Here is a 24,077-nt window from a genome sequence, read left to right as displayed (position 1 = left end):
CTGAATGGAAACAAATAAATGTATGAAAGTGATGACGCTGAGCTACAATAAGAATTTGTAGATATTCATATATTGTGTCTATTGAAGTAAGGAAGTCTCCTTTGTCTTTCATGTAGAATGGACTGTATTGATTCCATTTGGAAATGTAATGCATTGATTTGAACCACCTTAGATCGAGAGCTGTTTGAAATCCGACTGTGTCAGAGGAACAGAAGGAATTATCTTTTCCTCTATTAGAATTGACTTTTAGCTGATCTGTTCCATTCTTGTGGACCATAGAAGGAAAACGTAATTACCCTTTGTTGTGGCTAATAAAGGGATGTTAAAGATAGATATCTTGGATGAAGGCATTTACTTACATAGGTAACAAATTAATAATTGTATGAGATCTGATTGTATGCTATTGTGATTCATAATATTGCATCATTCCTTGGGCTTTTTCTGTTCTGTATTCCAATAGGATAACTTTGGTGACCCTGCAGAAATCATCACATGTGCAGTTATGGAATATCATTAATATAAAGTTCTTATTTTAAATATACTTTAAGTATATTTCTAATGTTACATAACGGTATATTGATGTTTAGTGTTATTTTGATCAGCATTTAATTTGTATGGTATTATAGGTAAATACTGCATCTCTGTTGTAAACATAAATGTAATATTATTGGTATAATGTTTTAGATCACTTTCATTTGCAATTAAGCAATGTAATGTGCTTCCCCCTCAAACTCAAACATTTCCCCCTCTCCCATGATACTGTAAGACAAAGGAATTCCAGAATGGGATATGGTGCATACACACGGTCAGATTTTCTGTCAGATCAGAGCGATAACGATTTAAAAAAATCTTTCAATCGTTCATATCTGAAAGAAAATCTGACATGTGAGCCTGCAACGATGAACGATGCGCGTTCCCGCATGTCAGATAACGATATCTGACATCTGATGTGTTTGTAGTCAGATTTGGACGATTCCATTCACTTTAATACATTCTAAAATTGTTCAAATCGTTGGTAAAATCGTTCATCTGACAAATTTGACCGTGTGTATGCACCAATAGTCTTCGGCGGGGCCCTCTGGCTAATGTGTGCCGGGAATGTGCAAGCCCTGAGATGCCTACTTTCAATACCCGTGCACACTGCAACGCTGCCTTTGGTTCTAAACACTTCACCATTGGCGAATCATGCCGTTCTCCATCGGCACTTACACAAGCCTATGGCTCCTCCTGAACTCCATCTAAACATGGGCTCTGTGGCTGCGGCTCTGCGACACTCCCATAACGCACCCATGAGATGGCCTTTTTTGCGTTCACTTTTTGTCACCACCCAAGAACCCCCATGGTATTGCCTCGCCATTTCTAATGCCAGCGGTCCCGTATGCAAGAGCGCATTTAGGCATACACAAAGGCTAATGCATGCACTGTAGGGGTTTCCAGAATATTTTGCGCATGCACAGTGAATAATATTTTGCGCAAACATCGCCATATCGTGCACCTCAGAGTAGGGCCCATAATCTCAATGAGAATATCAACCACTCTCCATTCCACCAAAATGGCCTGAAGCTGTTTGTCTTATGGGCCCCATGGATCTCATAAGTTTTCCAGTGATCTTCTTATGGCCTGGGACTTAATCAGACAGTGCCCCGCCCCTTATCCTTGTTTATACCCTCCCTTTACATTTTATGTAAACCAGTAGATATTCGATATGGCATTGTTATCCTGAACTTTTTGTAATGTAATATTTTAAACATTTGTCCTTGCTAATACTGATAGTGATTGACATTTACAAATAATGAAAAAACAAAAACACTACCTATATACTGTGTGTGTGTAGTTTGTAACAATGTAAGTAAAACAACATTAGAAATAAACCTTGGCAAGATTTAAAATGAACTTTTTGTTATGTTGTATGAGATGTCTACCCTACCTGTGTCACGCCTGTTTGCCTTCCCCACCCCATTAGAATGTAAGCTCTCATGAACAGGGCCCTCTACCCTCTTGTGCTTCTCCTTACTTATACTTTCATCAACACCCCACTAGGACACCTATCACTTGGTTGCTTATGCCCTGTTGCTTATTTGAATGTTATGATCGCTAATGCAGTAATGTACTGTATATAAACCTTGTTCTTGCCCTGCATTGTAGTGCACTGTAAGTCACTGGTTTCTTGTTCACTTATTTATGTACTTTGCAGACCCTCCAACATGACCAGTTCCATCAGGTACAAAATGCTCTGTTTCTGGATTTCCTACTTAATGTATGATTGCAGCCACCTGTGCTGAAACACCTGTCTCATCAATTACCTAGTTCAACACAGGTGACAGCAATCATACATTAGGTGGGAAGTCCAGGAGCAGAGCATTTTGTACCTGGTGGAAGGGGTAACATTGTAGTGTCTGACTTTGTAGGTGCTGCAGAACACTTGTGGTACAATATAAATAAAAGAAGATAATCTCTATTCACTCTGACATAAAAGTAGGCTGTTTCTTATGCCCATCCTCCATGCTTCTCTCGCTCTCTCTCCATATGTCTGTATCTCACACTTCCTGTTCCTCTCTCTATTCTACAGTATGTCTCTCTCTCTTCCTTTGTGTGTCTCTCTCTGTTCATTTGGGGTCTACAGCTACAATTAGCGATTCAGGTTTCCCAAATAAGTATATGCATATTGCTTTGTGTGTGTTAAAGTAAAATGATAATAATAAAAATACCATCACCGAAAGCTTCACACAAGCCAGAATTTTTACATGCAGGCTTTCGGTGTGCTGAACCCCTTCATCAGTTTTACAAATGAAAGTTGGCAGAGTACATGATATGTATGCCGGACAGAGGCATTGTTTATAGAATGCTACAGAAGTGCCATTCTGTGTCACCCTTCATGTAACATTCAATACAATGTATGTGTCCAGTTTATGCAAATACTATGTGCCCTGCCATTACAACTTTCATCTATTGCATAATGAAGGGATCCTCATCCAAAGAAAGCTTGCATTGCAGGTTTTCTTGTTGGGCATTAAAAGTATTACTTTTGTATTTCTTTATTTTTAACTACACAAAGTTGCTTGCTGAATTACACTTGAGTGTCATTATGAGTGATAATAGGTATTTATAACTTTTACTCCAGTTGACACCAAATAGGAAATATTGTTATTGCTTTAGATTTATCCAATTGAAGGGATGGGTCCCACTTAAACTCACCCTCATCCCAAAATATAAGTATATATAATAGTTTAATTTATTTAGTGTATCACCACTAATGGTAATTATACTTGTTTCAACTTTTATTTCATGCCCTGATCTGAGTAATAAATGCAACTTTATATCTGCATCTGATAAACTGATTCCTCTAATATAACACCAATGTCACACAGAAATTACAGTCTTTAAAATTGCTTAAATCTACCACTGATAAAGTAACTATGTACAGTACATCTATGCAGAGAAATTATGCTGTACATGGCAGTTACAATGTTGGAAACAGAATGTAGCAGAAGAAAGGAAGCAGTTCAGAAAAAAGGTGACTGACTAGCGCTGGCTTTAGGAATAAAGAGTATGTGTGAACATGGTAACTATATGGAGATAATAGATTCCTGCAGCTACACCTTTTTGTCACCCATCAGATCTAGACCATCATAGGCAAGGATAGCAGGAGAAGAAGCAGCAGGACTCAGGAGCCAGGTTTCAGTAACAGCTAGAAGTCTATTGTTGTGCCCAGGCAGGCAATTCTACTATAATTGGGCATTTAACCACCTAACAGTGTAAGCTATTGTGACTTAGGTCATATGTATCAGAGCTTGATGTGAGATAAAATTGTGAGATATATATCACCAACCAATCAGCTTCTAACTTACATTTTGCAGGCTGTGTTTAAGAAATGATAGTTTGGAGCTGATTGGTTGGTGATATATATTTCACAATTGTATCTCGCATCAAGCTTTGACACATATGCCCCTTAGTGTTTGAAACCCCAAAACAAGTAGAGGTGTAGATATCAGCACAGACAGATCTGTGTGTTGGGTAAGAACAGGCTTTTGCTTTCATGATTTGAATAAAAAGTATTACAATTTCAGATTAAGATCATGCTGGCTGGAAAAGCATTTCTGGTAATACATACCAATACATCTTATCCGTTATGTTAAATGCACTTAAAGTAACTTGCTAAATGCACTGGCCCACAATTATTGCATCTCAAGGGATCTCGCTTCTCTTATTCTGACAACTCGTGCTGGACCTGCTCCTACAGTAAGGATTGTGCTGCTGCAATTAGGATATCTTAGCGTTTTCTTTTTTATGCTTTCAAGCCATTACCTGTATGTTTTGTAACAGCCTGATAGAACATGCATAAATTAACGTATGTCCTCTCTCCTGCTTAGGTTGCAGCTCATAGCAGATCGCCTCATGCAGAGATTTCTGGGCTCAGGGCTGATGCTGAGAGACTGGGACAAAGTTAAACTTCATGCTACAGTTATGAATACACTGTTCCGAAGAGACCCCTTAGGCAAGTCCTTTATGTCGTATAAATGATGGTGTAGAAGGGAAAATGTGTATTGTGAATATTAATAATGTTTCTGCTAGACTTTTCATATTTTGTAGTGTTCACACTTGTAATATAATTTATTAAATGAAAATTAAAGTGTTATGATTAAATGTCTAAATAGAATAAGTATGAAAATGAAACATTAATGATGTCATGAAATGTCAATTTACTTTGATCAAATGACTGTGTGTAAGCACACAATGGGTTTATGTATTTTGATGATGGTAACGGAATACTTAAGGGTCTGTTTTCTGTCCCCTTATTAACTCAGGGATGGCTTGTTACCATAAAAGGGCAACCAACTTTTTCAGTTAAGAGTTCTAAGGGCTGCAAAGGATTTGCTAAAATTTCTGTGTCCACAAAGGACCATGTTTGGGTCACTCCATAATCCGTATGGGAACCATAATAGTTTAATGCTATACTTTTTATGTCACATGTTTGAGAAGACCTCTATATAAATTAGTAACTTCTAAATGTAAAATATGTAACGTGTCAGTGACACATTCATGCCCCATAAGAACCGATAGGGATTAAGTATCTCTGATAGGAATCATAATAACATACTCCATTTTTGTTTTCGTATACTGTATGCAGAACATAATACCATGCTTAGTGAAAATAATGTTGTATGCTATACTCCAGAAATAGATTATGGCATATTTTTAAGAACTCATTACGAAAAACTGCTCTTGGCCAGTTGGGCAATACATTGGTTGTTAAAAATATTCACATACAACACAACCCATTCAGCGATATCACAGAAGGGGGCTTTGGGCAGAAGAAATGTTTCAACTAGAGATGAGCGGATCCGTTCTACTCCGTTCTTTTCGCTAAAATTAGCACAAGTTCGGATTTATCTTATTGGCTATCTAAAACACGTGAGATCCAGCCACCAATAGGATTCGGTTTTAAGATCTGAACGTAACCGAACCGCTCATCTCTAGTTTAAACAGTAATTAAATGGGAAATTGTCGGTTTTGGGGATCAGTCTGCTCCTGAAAATGTCAAAAACTTTCTTTCAGATATGTCGGCCATCTGCGGTGCTGCCCAGCAGAGCAGATATGTCTGTGAATGTCTGCTGTACACACCCGGCGATGCACTATAGATATATCGCCTGTTCAAACGAGCGGGCGATATATATCTATCAGTGTGTACCCAGCTTACGTTATAAAAGGGTCTGTTTATCTGGAGGCAATCCGAGTACTTTTAAATTGTATACCTGCATTCCAGTTGCACAATCAGTGCATAAAAGTAAGTCCTATATACGTGAATATGTACAGGAGAGATGTGGTCCAGATTAGCTGGTATTCCATACCTGCTCTTCTCATTATCCTCCAATGACCAAGAGAAGCCTCAACACACCATAGTATGCCTGTTTATGACCAGAAACTTAGTTCTGGTCATAAAGGGGCCAAAAAAAACAATTGGATGTCCAGTGTCAAACAAGCAAGTATTAATGTGCACAGCATATTTCACATAATATCCCTGTTTGCCCACTAGCTGTTTTCTGAAGGTGCCAACATTGCTGACTTGCTCTATGGTATCTTGTATGTGCCCACCAAAGTGTGTGACTGTCTTTAAGAGGAAGGTGGGGTGTAAAACAGTGGACCTAGCATGTGTTTTTTGTTTGTTTGTTTTACAACTTTCATTTCATTAAAATGTGATAAATCTGGCACATTTGATTACAGATTTCATTTTCACATGTTTAGATATTAGATTGTGCTACGTTTGCTCTAAGCTTTGCCTTCGCAGGCCATTTATAGAAAAATAAAAGGACTAATAACAAGCGTCCCCCGCTGTGCGGTACACATGAAATCACAACTGCTGTTAGTAAAATAAATGCCTTGTTGCAGCTGAAATGAGGAAGACATTCTGTCACAATCCTGGCTAGTTTTTACCTTTTGAGACTTACCTCTGCCAGCTGCTCCATGGATCTGTGTTTGTAATTCCCCTGGGAGATCTGCTCTGACTGAATCATGTTGGCTGTGGCAACCCTGTGTGTGCAGACTGCTCTCCTCCCCACACTGATTAATCACCTGGACTCTGCCCTGTCTGTGAGCATTGCTAGTCTTAATTGGAATCACAGGTGTGGTCCTGTTTCTCAAGGGCTGCAGAGATGATTACCCCCTCTGCATGTTGTGCCTTGCTCCACTCTGAATGCCACTGCCAGACCACCTGTCTGTATCCACCAATCGCTGCCAGACTCTAGGTATATAGATCCTCCTCTAATAGCACTCAGTGGTTGAACATCTTGTTACATTCCGTGGTGTACAACTTGTGCTATAGCTGTACCTCTGAGTACCAGTGTGTCCCAGGCTCCTGCTGGTTCCGAGACCAGTGCTATCCGTAAGCCTGCTGCGTTCAGCTATCCACGCTACCAGTCTCTCACCCACGGCTCCCAGGCCGCACCAAGTAGCTTCCACGCTACCATCTCTCACCTACGGCTCCCAGGCTGCTCCAAGTAGCTTCCACGCTACCATCTCTCACCTACGGCTCCAAGGCCGCTCCAAGTAGCTTCCACACTACCATCTCTCGCCCACGGCTCCCAGGCCGCACCAAGTAGCTTCCACGCTACCATCTCTCACCTACGGCTCCCAGGCCGCTCCAAGTAGCTTCCACGCTACCATCTCTCACCTACGGCTCCCAGGCCGCTCCAAGTAGCTTCCACGCTACCATCTCTCACCTACGGCTCCCAGGCCGCTCCAAGTAGCTTCCACGCTACCAGCTTCTCCACACGGCTCCCAGGCCACACCAAGTAGCTTCCACGCTACCATTTCTCACCCACGGCTATCCAGCCACTCCACGTAACCACCCAGCTGCCAGCGTTTACCCACGGCTATCCAGACGCTCCACATATCCACCCAGCTACCAGCGTCTACCCAGGGCTATCCAGCCGCTCCATGTAGCCACCCAGCTACCAGTGTCTACCCACGGCTATCCAGCCGCTCCATGTAGCCACCCAGCTACCAGCGTCTACCCACGGCTATCCAGCCGCTCCACGTAGCCACCCAGCTACCAGCGTCTACCCACGGCTATCCGGCCGCTCCACGTAGCCACCCAGCTTCCAGCGTCTACCCACGGCTATCTGACCGCTCCACGTAGCCACCCAGCTACCAGCATCTACCCACGGCTATCCGGCCGCTCCACGTAGCCACCCAGCTACCAACGTCTACCCACTACTTCCCAAGCCACAACAAGTAGCTTCCACGCTACCATCCATCTGCAAGCTCATCTACTGGTACCCCGACCAGCTCAGTCAGCCTACCTGCCGGTCCCAGTCCGGTCCCTCCAAGTTCCTTCTTGTCTCACTCCAACGCTTCAAGTTTCCAGTTCCAGTCACTCATCACCAAAGGCAGTTCTCACTGCTACCCACTTCTTATATTAAAAGAGCTATTCATGTTATCCATTGTTCCAGTCCAGCCGGCCTCCAGTGTTTCCAGTTCATCACCTGAGACAGGTAACTCACTAGCACCAACTGTGACAGTATGTTCAAGCCTAACGATGGTGGCGGATTAAGCACCTAATCCTGGATCAAGTGCTTTCTGTAACCTAATCACTCGCTTGGATTCACAGGAGGCGGTACAGCATCAAGTACTACAGCTTCTGCAAATTCTGACTAACCGGCTAGATGATACTGAAATCTTAACCTGAGCCCCTAACTATCTTCCATCAACTGCTGGAACAGCTACAGGCTCTGCTCAGCAAAATCTTTCAGATCATTCCTGAATTTCTTAGAGCTACCTCTGTCTCAACTAAAAACTCTGTCTTGGAATCTCTAAGAACCAAAGATTCTTCCATGCCAAGTAAAATGAGACATCGAAGTTACCCGCGCTCCAAGCTCTCTGTGGCTGAACGCCAGCGGCGTAAAGATTTACATCTCTGTCGCTATTGCGGAGCTTCTGACCACTTTATCAAAGACTGTTCCCTTTGCAATTCCAGCAGTGGTTCCAGGTGTCAACGTCTCAGTGCCTGTTCCGGTCCCAGCCCGGATTCTGCCTGTTTCGGTCCCGTCCCGGATTCTGCCTGCTCTGGTAGGGGACTCCAGTTGGCAACCTCAGGAGGGGTCTCCAGAGTCTCCACCCCAGGAGGGTCCTCAAGTCTCGTAACCCAAGAAGGGGTTTTGAGTCACTCACCCCAGGAGGAAGTCTCTGTCCTCGCATCCCAAAAGGGGGGTTCATGTTCCATACCCCAAAAGGAAAAGTCGAGTCAGCTTCCCCAGAAGGGGATTTTGGGTCCCATACTCCAACAGGGAGTGTCAAGTTCTGTACTCCAGGAGGGGACCTTAAGTCTCTCATCCCAGGAGAGGGTTACAAGAATTATGCCCCAGGAGGGGGTCTCAAGTCGCGCACCCCAGGAGGGGGTCTCAAGTCTCGCACCCCAGGAGGGGGTCTCAAGTCTCGCACCCCAGGAGGGGGTCTCAAGTCTCGCACCCCAGGAGGGGGTCTCAAGTCTCGCACCCCAGGAGGGGGTCTCAAGTCTCGCACCCCAGGAGGGGGTCTCAAGTCTCGCACCCCAGGAGGGGGTCTCAAGTCTCATACCCCAGGATGGGATTTCTAGTACTATTCCCCAGGAGGGGAATTCAAGTGCCTCATTCCAGAAGGGGATCTCAAGTCTCGTACCCCAGGAGGGGGTTTCAAGTCTTGTACCCCAGGAGGGGTTTTCAAGTCTCGTACCCCAGAAGTGGGTCTCAAGTCTCGTACCCCAGAAGGGGGTCTCAAGTCTCGTACCCCAGAAGGGGGTCTCAAGTCTCGTACCCCAGAAGGGGGTCTCAAGTCTCGTATCCCAGGAGGGGGTCTCAAGTCGTGCACCCCAGGAGGGGGTCTCAAGTCTCACACCCCAGGAGGGGGTCTCAAGTCTCGCACCCCAGGAGGGGGTCTCAAGTCTCGCACCCCAGGAGGGGGTCTCAAGTCTCGCACCCCAGGAGGGGGTCTCAAGTCTCGCACCCCAGGAGGGGGTCTCAAGTCTCGCACCCCAGGAGGGGGTCTCAAGTCTCGCACCCCAGGAGGGGGTCTCAAGTCTCGCACCCCAGGAGGGGGTCTCAAGTCTCGCACCCCAGGAGGGGGTCTCAAGTCTCGCACCCCAGGAGGGGGCCTCAAGTCTCGCACCCCAGGAGGGGGCCTCAAGTCTCATACCCCAGGATGGGGTTTCTAGTACTATTCCCCAGGAGGGGAATTCAAGTGCCTCATTCCAGAAGGGGATCTCAAGTCTCGTACCCCAGGAGGGGGTCTCAAGTCTCGTACCCCAGAAGGGGGTCTCAAGTCTCGTACCCCAGAAGGGGGTCTCAAGTCTCGTACCCCAGAAGGGGGTCTCAAGTCTCGCACCCCAGGAGGGGGTCTCAAGTCTCGCACCCCAGGAGGGGGTCTCAAGTCTCGCACCCCAGGAGGGGGTCTCAAGTCTCGCACCCCAGGAGGGGGCCTCAAGTCTCGCACCCCAGGAGGGGGCCTCAAGTCTCATACCCCAGGATGGGGTTTCTAGTACTATTCCCCAGGAGGGGAATTCAAGTGCCTCATTCCAGAAGGGGATCTCAAGTCTCGTACCCCAGGAGGGGGTCTCAAGTCTCGTACCCCAGAAGGGGGTCTCAAGTCTCGTACCCCAGAAGGGGGTCTCAAGTCTCGTACCCCAGAAGGGGGTCTCAAGTCTCGCATCCCAGGAGGGGGTCTCAAGTCGCGCACCCCAGGAGGGGGTCTCAAGTCTCGTACCCCAGGAGGGGGTTTCAAGTCTTGTACCCCAGGAGGGGTTTTCAAGTCTCGTACCCCAGAAGTGGGTCTCAAGTCTCGTACCCCAGAAGGGGATCTCAAGTCTCGTACCCCAGGAGGGGGTCTCAAGTCGCGCACCCCAGGAGGGGGTCTCAAGTCGCGCACCCCAGGAGGGGGTCTCAAGTCGCGCGCCCCAGGAGGGGGTCTCAAGCCGCGCGCTCCAGGAGGGGGTCTCAAGTCTCGTGCCCCAGGAGGGGGTCTCAAGTCTCGTGCCTCAGGAGGGGGTTTCAAGTGCCAGCTATCAGGGAGAAGAGTCTTCTACTACAAAATCTGATCCTGGTTCCTGTTCAAGGTCTCCTGCTAACACCGTTCCAGAGGATGACAGTTCCTGTAGTCTGTTCTCAGCCTCGATTGTTGAAGCTACTGTCTCTGGCTCCTCAGGACTGCTTCCAGTTCCTTTAGTTAGTCCAAGTACCGAACAGCTATCAACTTCACAATCCTCGAACACACAAACTTCATTGGATACTCCAGGACTCCAGGATGCATATACTTCGATGGGGACTTATCGCAATACTTTGCATTACTGAAGCATTATGCTGCAATCATGGAAGCAGATCCAGCTTGTGGTATCACTCCTACCAACTTTACTAAATACCTTTTCGCTTCCTTTAGAGGTAAGGCGTTGGACTGGGCCAACCCTTTCATCGAGTCAAAAGATCCTGAGCTTCTAAGTATAAAAACTTTCAGTGAAGCTGTTATTAAAGAGTTTGCTCTTAAACCTGTCAACCCGAAATTCTAGTGAAATTCTTAGTTCTGAAAATTAGCCCAAGCAGTCTGTTGGTTCTACTAAGGAATCATCCCCTGCTGAGTCCTCTACTTCCCTGAAATTCGAACAAGGTCAAGTTTTCAAGGGCCAACGTGCTGAATTTGAAGCATCCAAGGAGAGTGGTGCTATAGAATCGGCATCCCAGAACATGAGATGAGCGTCCACCTCCTTGTCCTCTTCATACTGCGGTACCTCCCAGAAAACCATCAAAAATGGTTATATTTCGCTTAGTTCCTCCCAGGAGTCCTATCATTGGTCAAGTCCTACTAAACCTTCCATTTTACCTTTAGATACTGACTCGGAGTCTGAACTCGATCCTGCATATGATAATTCTCCATTCCCTGAAAACCATCTGTCATTTGACCCTGTCCTTCCCAGTCATGTATTTCCACGGGAGTTACCACAGGTCTCATGTCCGTTGGCTGGCGCAAAACGTTCTCGCAGCAGAAAGAAGAATCGACGAAGGTCTTGAATCATCCCCTTTGAAGAATTTCCACTCCTGGTATCCCAATAAATGTAAGAATTTATAAGACGTCTAAAGAGATGTTTCAAGAGAGATAGTGTCCCTATGTTTGAAGCTCCTGTAATGTCATGCTGGGAAGAAAGTTCTTCAGTTTCTGGGGTGTCTAATTTTTTCGTGTTCTCCTATGTATTTGTTTGGGTGTTCAGAGTCCACCCATGAAGAGGGGGGTACTGTCACAATCCTTTCTAGTTTTTACCTTTTGAGACTTACCTCTGCCAGCTGCTCCATGGATCTGTGTTTGTAATTCCCCTGGGATATCTGCTCTGACTGAATCATGCTGGCTGTGACAACCCTGTGTGTGCAGACTGCTCTCCTCCCCACACTGATTAATCACCTGGACTCTGCCCTGTCTGTGAGCATTGCTAGTCTTAATTGGAATCACAGATGTGGTCCTGTTTCTCAAGGGCTGCAGAGATGATTACCCCCTCTGCATGTTGTGCCTTGCTCCACTCTGAATGCCACTGCCAGACCACCTGTCTGTATCCACCAATCGCTGCCAGACTCTAGGTATATAGATCCTCCTCTAATAGCACTCAGTGCTTGAACATCTTGTTACATTCCGTGGTGTACAACTTGTGCTATAGCTGTACCTCTAAGTACCTGTGTGTCCCAGGCTCCTGCTGGTTCCTAGACCAGTGCTATCCGTAAGCCTGCTGCGTTCAGCTATCCACGCTACCAGTCTCTCACCCACGGCTCCCAGGCCGCACCAAGTAGCTTCCACGCTACCATCTCTCACCTACGGCTCCCAGGCCGCTCCAAGTAGCTTCCACGCTACCATCTCTCAACTATGGCTCCCAGGCCGCTCCAAGTAGCTTCCACACTACCATCTCTCGCCCACGGCTCCCAGGCCGCACCAAGTAGCTTCCACGCTACCATCTCTCACCTACGGCTCCCAGGCCGCACCAAGTAGCTTCCAAGCTACCATCTCTCACCTACGGCTCCCAGGCCGCTCCAAGTAGCTTCCACGCTTCCAGCTTCTCCACACGGCTCCCAGGCCACACCAAGTAGCTTCCACGCTACCATTTCTCACCCACGGCTATCCAGCCGCTCCACGTAGCCACCCAGCTACCAGCGTCTACCCACGGCTATCCAGCCACTCCACATATCCACCCAGCTACCAGCGTCTACCCACGGCTATCCAGCCGCTCCATGTAGCCACCCAGCTACCAGTGTCTACCCACGGCTATCCAGCCGCTCCACGTAGCCACCCAGCTACCAGCGTCTACCCACGGCTATCCAGCCGCTCCACGTAGCCACCCAGCTACCAGCGTCTACCCACGGCTATCCGGCCGCTCCACATAGCCACCCAGCTTCCAGCGTCTACCCACGGCTATCCGACCGCTCCACGTAGCCACCCAGCTACCAGCGTCTACCCACGGCTATCCGGCCGCTCCACGTAGCCACCCAGCTACCAACGTCTACCCACGACTTCCCAAGCCACAACAAGTAGCTTCCACGCTACCATCCGTCTGCAAGCTCATCTACTGGTACCCCGACCAGCTCAGTCAGCCTACCTGCCAGTCCCAGTCCGGTCCCTCCAAGTTCCTTCTGGTCTCACTCCAACGCTTCAAGTTTCCAGTTCCAGTCACTCATCACCAAAGGCAGTTCTCACTGCTACCCACTTCTTATATTAAAAGAGCTATTCATGTTATCCATTGTTCCAGTCCAGCCGGCCTCCAGTGTTTCCAGTTCATCACCTGAGACAGGTAACTCACTAGCACCAACTGTGACAGTATGTTCAAGCCTAACGATGGTGGCGGATCAAGCACCTAATCCTGGATCAAGTGCTTTCCGTAACCTAATCACTCGCTTGGATTCACAGGAGGCGGTACAGCATCAAGTACTACAGCTTCTGCAAATTCTGACTAACCAGCTAGATGATACTGAAATCTTACCTGAGCCCCTAACTATCTTCCATCAACTGCTGGAACAGCTACAGGCTCTGCTCAGCAAAATCTTTCAGATCATTCCTGAATTTCTTAGAGCTACCTCTGTCTCAACTAAAAACTCTGTCTTGGAATCTCTAAGAACCAAAGATTCTTCCATGCCAAGTAAAGTGAGACATCGAAGTTACCCGCGCTCCAAGCTCTCTGTGGCTGAACGCCAGCGGCGTAAAGATTTACATCTCTGTCGCTATTGCAGAGCATCTGACCACTTTATCAAAGACTGTTCCCTTTGCAATTCCAGCAGTGGTTCCAGGTGTCAACGTCTCAGTGCCTGTTCCGGTCCCAGCCCGGATTCTGCCTGTTCCGGTCCCAGCCCGGATTCTGCCTGTTTCGGTCCCGTCCCGGATTCTGCCTGCTCTGGTAGGGGACTCCAGTTGGCAACCTCAGGAGGGGTCTCCAGAGTCTCCACCCCAGGAGGGTCCTCAAGTCTCGTAACCCAAGAAGGGGTTTTGAGTCACTCACCCCAGGAGGAAGTCTCTGTCCTCGCATCCCAAAAGGGGGGTTCATGTTCCATACCCCAAAAGGAAAAGTCGAGTCAGCTTCCCCAGAAGGGGATTTTGGGTCCCATACTCCAACAGGGAGTGTCAAGTTCTGTACTCCAGGAGGGGACCTTAAGTCTCTCATCCCAGGAGAGGGTTACAAGAATTATGCCCCAGGAGGGGGTCTCAAGTCTCATACCCCAGGATGGGGTTTCTAGTACTATTCCCCAGGAGGGGAATTCAAGTGCCTCATTCCAGAAGGGGATCTCAAGTCTCGTACCCCAGGAGGGGGTTTCAAGTCTTGTACCCCAGGAGGGGTTTTCAAGTCTCGTACCCCAGAAGTGGGTCTCAAGTCTCGTACCCCAGAAGGGGGTCTCAAGTCTCGTACCCCAGAAGGGGGTCTCAAGTCTCGTACCCCAGAAGGGGGGTCTCAAGTCTCGTACACCAGAAGGGGGTCTCAAGTCTCGTACCCCAGGAGGGGGTCTCAAGTCTCGTACCCCAGGAGGGGGTCTCAAGTCGCGCACCCCAGGAGGGGGTCTCAAGTCTCATACCCCAGGATGGGGTTTCTAGTACTATTCCCCAGGAGGGGAATTCAAGTGCCTCATTCCAGAAGGGGATCTCAAGTCTCGTACCCCAGGAGGGGGTTTCAAGTCTTGTACCCCAGGAGGGGTTTTCATGTCTCGTACCCCAGAAGTGGGTCTCAAGTCTCATACCCCAGAAGTGGGTCTCAAGTCTCGTACCCCAGAAGTGGGTCTCAAGTCTCGTACCCCAGAAGGGGGTCTCAAGTCTCGTACACCAGAAGGGGGTCTCAAGTCTCGTACCCCAGAAGGGGGTCTCAAGTCTCGTACCCCAGGAGGGGGTCTCAAGTCGCGCACCCCAGGAGGGGGTCTCAAGTCGCGCACCCCAGGAGGGGGTCTCAAGTCACGCACCCCAGGAGGGGGTCTCAAGTCGCGCACCCCAGGAGGGGGTCTCAAGTCGCGCACCCCAGGAGGGGGTCTCAAGTCGCGCACCCCAGGAGGGGGTCTCAAGTCTCGCACCCCAGGAGGGGGTCTCAAGTCTCGCACCGCAGGAGGGGGTCTCAAGTCTCGCACCCCAGGAGGGGGTCTCAAGTCGCGCACCCCAGGAGGGGGTCTCAAGTCACGCACCCCAGGAGGGGGTCTCAAGTCGCGCACCCCAGGAGGGGGTCTCAAGTCGCGCACCCCAGGAGGGGGTCTCAAGTCGCGCACCCCAGGAGGGGGTCTCAAGTCGCGCACCCCAGGAGGGGATCTCAAGTCGCGCACCCCAGGAGGGGGTCTCAAGTCTCGCGCCCCAGGAGGGGGTCTCAAGTCTCGTGCCTCAGGAGGGGGTTTCAAGTGCCAGCTATCAGGGAGAAGAGTCTTCTACTACAAAATCTGATCCTGGTTCCTGTTCAAGGTCTCCTGCTAACACCGTTCCAGAGGATGACAGTTCCTGTAGTCTGTTCTCAGCCTCGATTGTTGAAGCTACTGTCTCTGGCTCCTCAGGACTCCTTCCAGTTCCTTTAGTTAGTCCAAGTACCGAACAGCTATCAACTTCACAATCCTCGAACACACAAACTTCATTGGATACTCCAGGACTCCAGGATGCATATACTTCGATGGGGACTTATCGCAATACTTTGCATTACTGAAGCATTATGCTGCAATCATGGAAGCAGATCCAGCTTGTGGTATCACTCCTACCAACTTTACTAAATACCTTTTCGCTTCCTTTAGAGGTAAGGCGTTGGACTGGGCCAACCCTTTCTTCGAGTCAAAAGATCCTGAGCTTCTAAGTATAAAAACTTTCAGTGAAGCTGTTATTAAAGAGTTTGCTCTTAAACCTGTCAACCCGAAATTCTAGTGAAATTCTTAGTTCTGAAAATTAGCCCAAGCAGTCTGTTGGTTCTACTAAGGAATCATCCCCTGCTGAGTCCTCTACTTCCCTGAAATTCGAACAAGGTCAAGTTTTCAAGGGCCAACGTGCTGAATTTGAAGCATCCAAGGAGAGTGGTGCTATAGAATCGGCATCCCAGAACATGAGATGAGCGTCCACCTCCTTGTCCTCTTCATACTGCGGTACCTCCCAGAAAACCATCAAAAATGGTTATATTTCGCTTAGTTCCTCCCAGGAGTCCTATCATTGGTCAAGTCCTACTAAACCTTCCATTTTACCTTTAGATACTGACTCGGAGTCTGAACTCGATCCTGCATATGATAATTCTCCATTCCCTGAAAACCATCTGTCATTTGACCCTGTCCTTCCCAGTCATGTATTTCCACGGGAGTTACCAAAGGTCTCATGTCCGTTGGCTGGCGCAAAACGTTCTCGCAGCAGAAAGAAGAATCGACGAAGGTCTTGAATCATCCCCTTTGAAGAATTTCCACTCCTGGTATCCCAATAAATGTAAGAATTTAGAAGACGTCTAAAGAGATGTTTCAAGAGAGATAGTGTCCCTATGTTTGGAGCTCCTGTAATGTCATGCTGGGAAGAAAGTTCTTCAGTTTCTGGGGTGTCTAATTTTTTCGTGTTCTCCTATGTATTTGTTTGGGTGTTCAGAGTCCACCCATGAAGAGGGGGGTACTGTCACAATCCTGGCTAGTTTTTACCTTTTGAGACTTACCTCTGCCAGCTGCTCCATGGATCTGTGTTTGTAATTCCCCTGGGAGATCTGCTCTGACTGAATCATGCTGGCTGTGACAACCCTGTGTGTGCAGACTGCTCTCCTCCCCACACTGATTAATCACCTGGACTCTGCCCTGTCTGTGAGCATTGCTAGTCTTAATTGGAATCACAGATGTGGTCCTGTTTCTCAAGGGCTGCAGAGATGATTACCCCCTCTGCATGTTGTGCCTTGCTCCACTCTGAATGCCACTGCCAGACCACCTGTCTGTATCCACCAATCGCTGCCAGACTCTAGGTATATAGATCCTCCTCTAATAGCACTCAGTGCTTGAACATCTTGTTACATTCCGTGGTGTACAACTTGTGCTATAGCTGTACCTCTAAGTACCTGTGTGTCCCAGGCTCCTGCTGGTTCCTAGACCAGTGCTATCCGTAAGCCTGCTGCGTTCAGCTATCCACGCTACCAGTCTCTCACCCACGGCTCCCAGGCCGCACCAAGTAGCTTCCACCCAGCTACCAGCGTCTACCCACGGCTATCCAGCCGCTCCACGTAGCCACCCAGCTACCTCCGTCTACCCACGGCTATCCAGCCGCTCCACGTAGCCACCCAGCTACCTCCGTCTACCCACGGCTATCCAGCCGCTCCACTTAGCCACCCAGCTACCAGCGTCTACCCACGGCTATCCAGCCGCACCACGTAGCCACCCAGCTACCAGCGTCTACCCACGGCTATCCAGCCGCTCCACGTAGCCACCCAGCTACCAGCGTCTACCCACGGCTATCCAGCCGCTCCACGTAGCCACCCAGCTACCAGCATCTACCCACGGCTATCCTGCCGCTCCACGTAGCCACCCAGCTACCAGCGTCTACCCACGGCTATCCAGCCGCTCCACGTAGCCACCCAGCTACCAGCGTCTACCCACGGCTATCCGGCCGCTCCACGTAGCCACCCAGCTACCAACGTCTACCCACGGCTATCCGGCCGCTCCACGTAGCCACCCAGCTACCAACGTCTACCCACGACTTCCCAAGCCACAACAAGTAGCTTCCACGCTACCATCCGTCTGCAAGCTCATCTACTGGTACCCCGACCAGCTCAGTCAGCCTACCTGCCGGTCCCAGTCCGGTCCCTCCTAGTTCCTTCTGGTCTCACTCCAACGCTTCAAGTTTCCAGTTCTCACTGCTACCCACTTCTTATATTAAAAGAGCTATTCATGTTATACATGGTTCCAGTCCAGCCGGCCTCCAATGTTCCAGTTCATCACCTGAGACAGGTAACTCACTAGCACCAACTGTGATACATTCTCACTGTATACTGCACTGTGTTCTAAGTAACCTGCATAATCATTACAGTATGCTTCTGTTATGCATTTCTGATGTATTCTTTACCAAGAGGTTAAGATTAATTCATGAAATTTATAGAGGCTGAATAGAGCTCATATAATTAACTAGCATTTTTATTTTATTCTTGTGTGTGTATAGTTGGGGGTTATATTGTCTCTTTTGTGATATGCTTTACACTGTACTCTCATTTTATAGACATTAACAAGCAGCACTTACCTGTATAAAAATAATATTTTCTTTATCCTACCATTTAAATGATATATAAATGCTTTGTTATGTGTGTTTCTTTTTCAGCTGAAGACAGAAGCACCATATCCCCAGGAAAGCCCGGTCAAAGAGAAAGAGAGTCATTTGACGCCAGGAATCTTCTGAAGGTCAGTGAGGAAAGGTCACTCTTAAAGACCATTATTACTTTTTGTATATAGAGGGTATATTTATGTCTTGCATGGCCGTTCGTCTTATTACATTTGTTATATTTTTCCCTCGACTTCTGCTATGTATTCCCTGGTGGAATCAATAGCTAATATTTGGTACATTAATGTCTGGATAAGTTTCATTGGTTCCCACAGCATTATACTGTCTCTTGATTTGGTGATGGTGATTCATCATGCATGGCCATTGTGCCGCAACCTTATGGCCTATTTCAATTTCTCCAGGTATTGTAACAGCACCTACAGCATTCTGATACTGAGAGGGATATAAAAAAAATATTATACTATACATCTGCTGATTACTGTGAGGATACATACTGTGCTTATGTTTATCTTTTTACTCACTCAGCACTTAAATCCTTTCCTATTATAGATGGCAAGAAATAAATTGTCATCTGGTAAAATATAGCAAAAGATCTTTTGTTCAGTTATAATATTTATTGTTGGGTTATCTGAAAAGCAATGACCCTTATAGCAATGGTCCCATATTTGGTAACTGGATTGTTCACACTGATAATGAAGTGAGAATCAGAAGGTAGTTTTACCAATCTACTTTCCAGCTTTAACCTACAGTATCTTGTTTTAACCATATTGATACAAAATACACTATATATTGTGCAATTTGTTTGTCTTATGTTGTATACTAATTCAATTTTCTGAAGTGACATTGCAAAATGATTTGCCCATCCCCCTTACCTAATTGGTGAGGGTTACTCTGTTTGGGGAAACCTAGTTAACCATTGAGACTTCTAACAAAGTTTTGGTCTAAACAGAAAGTACATAGACACCTTAATATGGAAATTTGATCTAAGACGGAGAGTGATAAAGTGCCAACCAATCAGCTCCTAGCTGTCATTTTTCAAATACAACCTCTAACATGACAGAAGTTGGTTGGTTAGTAGTTTATCACTTTCTAGAGCTTAGTACATATCCGCCTAAGAATTAAGGGGCTTATGTATCAAAGGTTGATGAGAGATAAAATTGTGAGAGAAAAAGTATTAACCAATCAGCTCCTGTAATTTTTCAAACACCGCCTATAAAATATAAGTTAGAAGCTGATTGGTTGGTGATTTATAGTTCAGAATTTTATCTCTCATCAAACTTTGATACATAGGCTCCACCTGCCCCACATCATTTACACCTCCACATACCTGTCCTATATAATTTACACCTCCACATACCTGTCCCACATCATTTACATCTCCACGTTCCTGTCCCACATCATTTACACCTCCACATACCTGTCCAACATCCTTTACACCTCCATATACCTGTCCCACATCATTTACACCTCCACATACCTGTCCTACATCATTTACACCTCCACATACCTGTCCTACATCATTTACACCCCCACATACCTGTCCTACATCATTTACACCTCCACATACCTGTCCCACAGCATTTACACCTCCACATGCATGTCCTACATCATTGACACCTCCATATACCTGTCCTACATCATTTACATCTCCACATACCTGTCCCACATCACTTACACCTCCACATACCTGTCCTATATCATTTACACCTCCACATACCTGTCCTACATCATTTACACCTCCACATACATGTCCCACAGCATTTATACCTCCACATCCCTGTCCTACATCATTTACACCTCTACATACCAGACCCACATCATTGACACCTCCATATACCTGTCCCACATCACTTACACCTCCACATACCAGACCCACTTCCATTACATGGGATCGGTATGTTATACCGCCGGACTTCAGCCCGGTGGATGAAATACCGACGACGGAAGGCCGGCAGATGAAGATCCCGACAGAGGAGGTAAGTAAACTATCCCTAAACCTCTAAACCCTCCCTTAGGGGTGCCTAACCCTAACCTCCCCCCTAGTGCCTAACCCTAACCTCCCCCCCTAGTGCCTAACCCTAACTGCTCCCCAGGGGTGCCTAAACCTGACCCCCCCCCCCCTCCATGCACCATAAACCTAACCCTCCTGTCCTATATCAGTTACATCTCCACATACCTGTCCTACATCATTTACACCTCCACATATCTGTCCCACATCATTTACACCCCCACATACCTGTTCCACATCATTTACACCCCCACATACCTGTTCCACATCATTTACACCCCCACATACCTGTCCTACATCATTTACACCTCTACATACCTGTCCTACATCATTTACACCCCCACATATCTGTTCTACATCATTTACACCTCCACATATCTGTCCTACATCATTTACACCTCTACATACCTGTCCTACATCATTTACACCCCCACATATCTGTCCTACATCATTTACACCTCCACAGACCTGTCCTACATCATTTACACCTCCACATACCTGTCCTACATCATTTACACCTCCACATATCTGTCCTACATCATTTACACCCCCACATACCTGTTCCACATCATTTACACCCCCACATACCTGTTCCACATCATTTACACCCCCACATATCTGTCCCACATCATTTACACCCCCACATACCTGTTCCACATCATTTACACCCCCACATACCTGTTCCACATCATTTACACCCCCACATACCTGTCCTACATCATTTACACCTCTACATACCTGTCCTACATCATTTACACCCCCACATATCTGTTCTACATCATTTACACCTCCACATATCTGTCCTACATCATTTACACCTCTACATACCTGTCCTACATCATTTACACCCCCACATACCTGTCCAACATCATTTACACCTCCACATACCTGTCCTACATCATTTAACCCATTATTCAGCTTTTTTGAGAAATTCACCTGAAAACTGATATGTCTTTATTGGCCAATTTTATATGCTATTTTTAAACCCATCCAAGTGCTTGATGATTAATTGGGAGGTTTGTACCAGAGGTTCTGCACTGTGTTTCGACATATTTCCCTTGAAAATAAAGATTTTCCCTACCTTTCCACTTGTGCACACTACAAAATATGTGAATTTCTTGTAGAAAAGCAATGAGAGTATGGATTTGGATTGTAAATGTACAGTAATTCGCAGGGCGAGTTCGCCTTGAGAACAGCTCGCAGAACCCAACTTGCACCTAATTGGATTGACCCCACTGTCTCTGTCTGCCTACAATGTGGGTTCCATGACATCTCAGTGAAAAGCAGAAGCAACAGAGAGAGAGCTAGAGATAGAATGCTTAAAGTGATTATTTCAGAAGAGAAAGCTCATTACTAATAGCAAATTGTCACATTGTTATAATGAATCATGGGTCTGACATTACAGTCTTGAAATGTAACAAAATTTTAGTCTATGAAAGCAAACAGTCTCCCCCCACCAAAAATACACTTCAGTGTCTCAGTTATAGATTTTATTATTCAACAAAATATGTGCAGTGTCAGAAACGTCCACTGAATTAGATGTAATGAGAGGAGTCTCATTACTTTTTCAGTCACCTTTAGCACCTCTAAGTCCCATCATTACCATTCTTTCTAATTTGAAGTTTGCACGTATATCTGCAGAGGCCTTCTCATCTCTGATACCGGACAGTTACATAACATCAGATCTGTGGAAAAATGAAATGCAGGACAATAATGACTTGTATGTAGTTGAAACGTTATTGCCTGTCTTGTGAGTGTCATTAAAGCCACCACTGGGAACCGGACTAGCCATTAGCTTAAATTAAGGTACCCACTGACTTAGAAAAGTGTCCGGCAGGCAACGTTATATTATGTGTTTATATCCATCATTGATTTAGCGCATTAAGGTTTTGGTGCAGTTACTTCATTTTTATGAAAACAGATCCAACTTTGTAACAGACCTCTGCCTTCCAGAAACCCTGCATCTGTTTGGCTAAATGACTGGCATTGGATTGCTTTCAGTTCTACAAGTAAAGGGCCTTTTTTTGGTGCAGTTTGCAAGTAGCACATTTTTTTACCTTCCCAATCTATTTGTCTGTCTGTACGCCATTAAACAGGCTCGTCTCACATATGTTGCAAAACTTATTTTGAATAAATCCTGCGGTGGAAGCCTTATAGCTGTAGGTTTATTTTATTTCCCGTTGCTCGTTTATTTTCGTTAATTTACATAGAGATATGCATTATATGATCTAGCACATATACACATAATAGGAACTGTTAGGCAAAGAAAATAGTTGAGCCATATTAACATACAATATGCTTTAAACTTTTTATAGGTCTTAAAAAAAAAAAAAAGTCTTTTTATAAGAATTCTGTGGGACATTAAAACAGCAGGCAAACTAATACATTTACTGGGGCAGCCCAGATGACGTAGTGGTTAGCATTACTGCCTCACAGCCCTGAGGTCATGAGTTCAAGTACTGACCAAGGCACTATCGGTGCAGAGTTTATATGTTCTCCCAGCGTTTGCCTACGTTTCCTCTGGGTGCTCTTTTTTTCCCCTCACTCCAACACATACTGGTAGGGTAATTAGCTTCTGATTGGCTCGTATGTATGTGTGCCTATCGTATGGGGATTGTAGACTTCACTGAGGAAGGAACTGATGAAATATTCTGTGTAGAGCGTTGTGAAATATGTGTGCGCTATATAAATGATAATGAAAATAATAATAATGCTATCTGCACATTCGCTGGCTCAAAATCATGTCATGTATGGTCCCTTAACGAGCAGTTTGTCCATGATCGATGTGATGGAAGCTGATCACATCATTATCGCATACCTCCCAGCTATTCCAGTTTTGTGGGACAGTCTTATCTCGCAGACTGCAAAAGGGGCAAAGGCCCTATTTTTTTTCTGAGTACTGTCTGTAATTTTTGGAATTTTAAAAAGCATTTTATACCGGAGTCGTCTTCTGTAAAATACTTTATGCAACTGACGGTACATGGTAGGCTTTAGTTCTGCCATATGTGTAGATTTCTGGTTAGCTCTTTCCATTGTTTCAGTAATTTAATTATGTAGCATTGCAGACGGTGATTGACTTCTGCTGCAGTAAGTTTCTTCCTTGCACCATGACCTGTATTACACTGACTGCGCACTACACATCACATATTACCCTCCTCTCCTAGCTTACTGGACTGAAACCATTGTATTTAACCCCATCAGCATCATTACAGTACATTACTCTGTTGGCCAACTCAGTGCTAAATAATGTTTGCTTACATCCTGGCAGGCAGAAAGGTATACTCGTAATCAGATCATGGTTTTATTGGTAAAACAATGCACTACATTCTGGCTTTACTTTTCTCATTGTCAGGAAAAGTGCCTGGGCGTTATACAATTTATAAATGAATGTTTTATTTTGTTTCCCATATTTTTTTTCTGTCTGTTTTTTTTAAGTATTTAATTCATAATAACATGAACGGCTTTCAGGCCCAGATTCTGTTATTTGAGGTTTTCTTTTATGGAGTAGAAATTCTGGGCAAATGTTACTTTATATAATTTTGTGCTTTCTCTAATACTGTATATATTTTGCTTAACTAAACAAACTGAGAATTTGTATTGCCTAACAAATCCCTTACAATACTGTAGTTTAACTATTTTACAAAATATTGAAATTGACAATGAAATGTGAGCAGTTTATAGACCACTTATGGTAAATCCTGTGTATTACATAGTTTGGTATATAAAATTGTTATATTATTTAAATTCTTCTTTTGCGCTAAATTTTCTATCAGGAAAGCCGTTATTACTAGTTAGGCCGGTTTTGCTCACCGTTGTGCATTGGATTTTGGATAAGCGATATTTT

General features: G+C 45.9%; 1 protein-coding gene across 5 annotated transcripts in view; it reads left to right on the top strand.

Annotated features, from left to right (window-relative positions):
* Nucleotides 1-24,077, top strand: part of ASCC1 (activating signal cointegrator 1 complex subunit 1) — a 289,341-nt gene that overhangs the window by 130,338 nt on the left and 134,926 nt on the right. For all 5 annotated transcript variants that reach the window (XM_088475726.1, XM_088475725.1, XM_088475728.1 and 2 more), the window contains exons 8-9: nucleotides 4,371-4,495; nucleotides 18,265-18,344. In XM_088475726.1, the coding sequence (XP_088331852.1) occupies nucleotides 4,371-4,495; nucleotides 18,265-18,344 (205 nt within the window). The remainder of the gene's footprint in view (nucleotides 1-4,370; nucleotides 4,496-18,264; nucleotides 18,345-24,077) is intronic.

This window comes from Taudactylus pleione, unplaced genomic scaffold (assembly GCF_031769625.1).
Source record: "Taudactylus pleione unplaced genomic scaffold, aTauple2 ptg000016l, whole genome shotgun sequence".
Classification (NCBI taxonomy): domain Eukaryota; kingdom Metazoa; phylum Chordata; class Amphibia; order Anura; family Myobatrachidae; genus Taudactylus; species Taudactylus pleione.
This window is presented reverse-complemented; position numbering and strand designations above follow the sequence as displayed.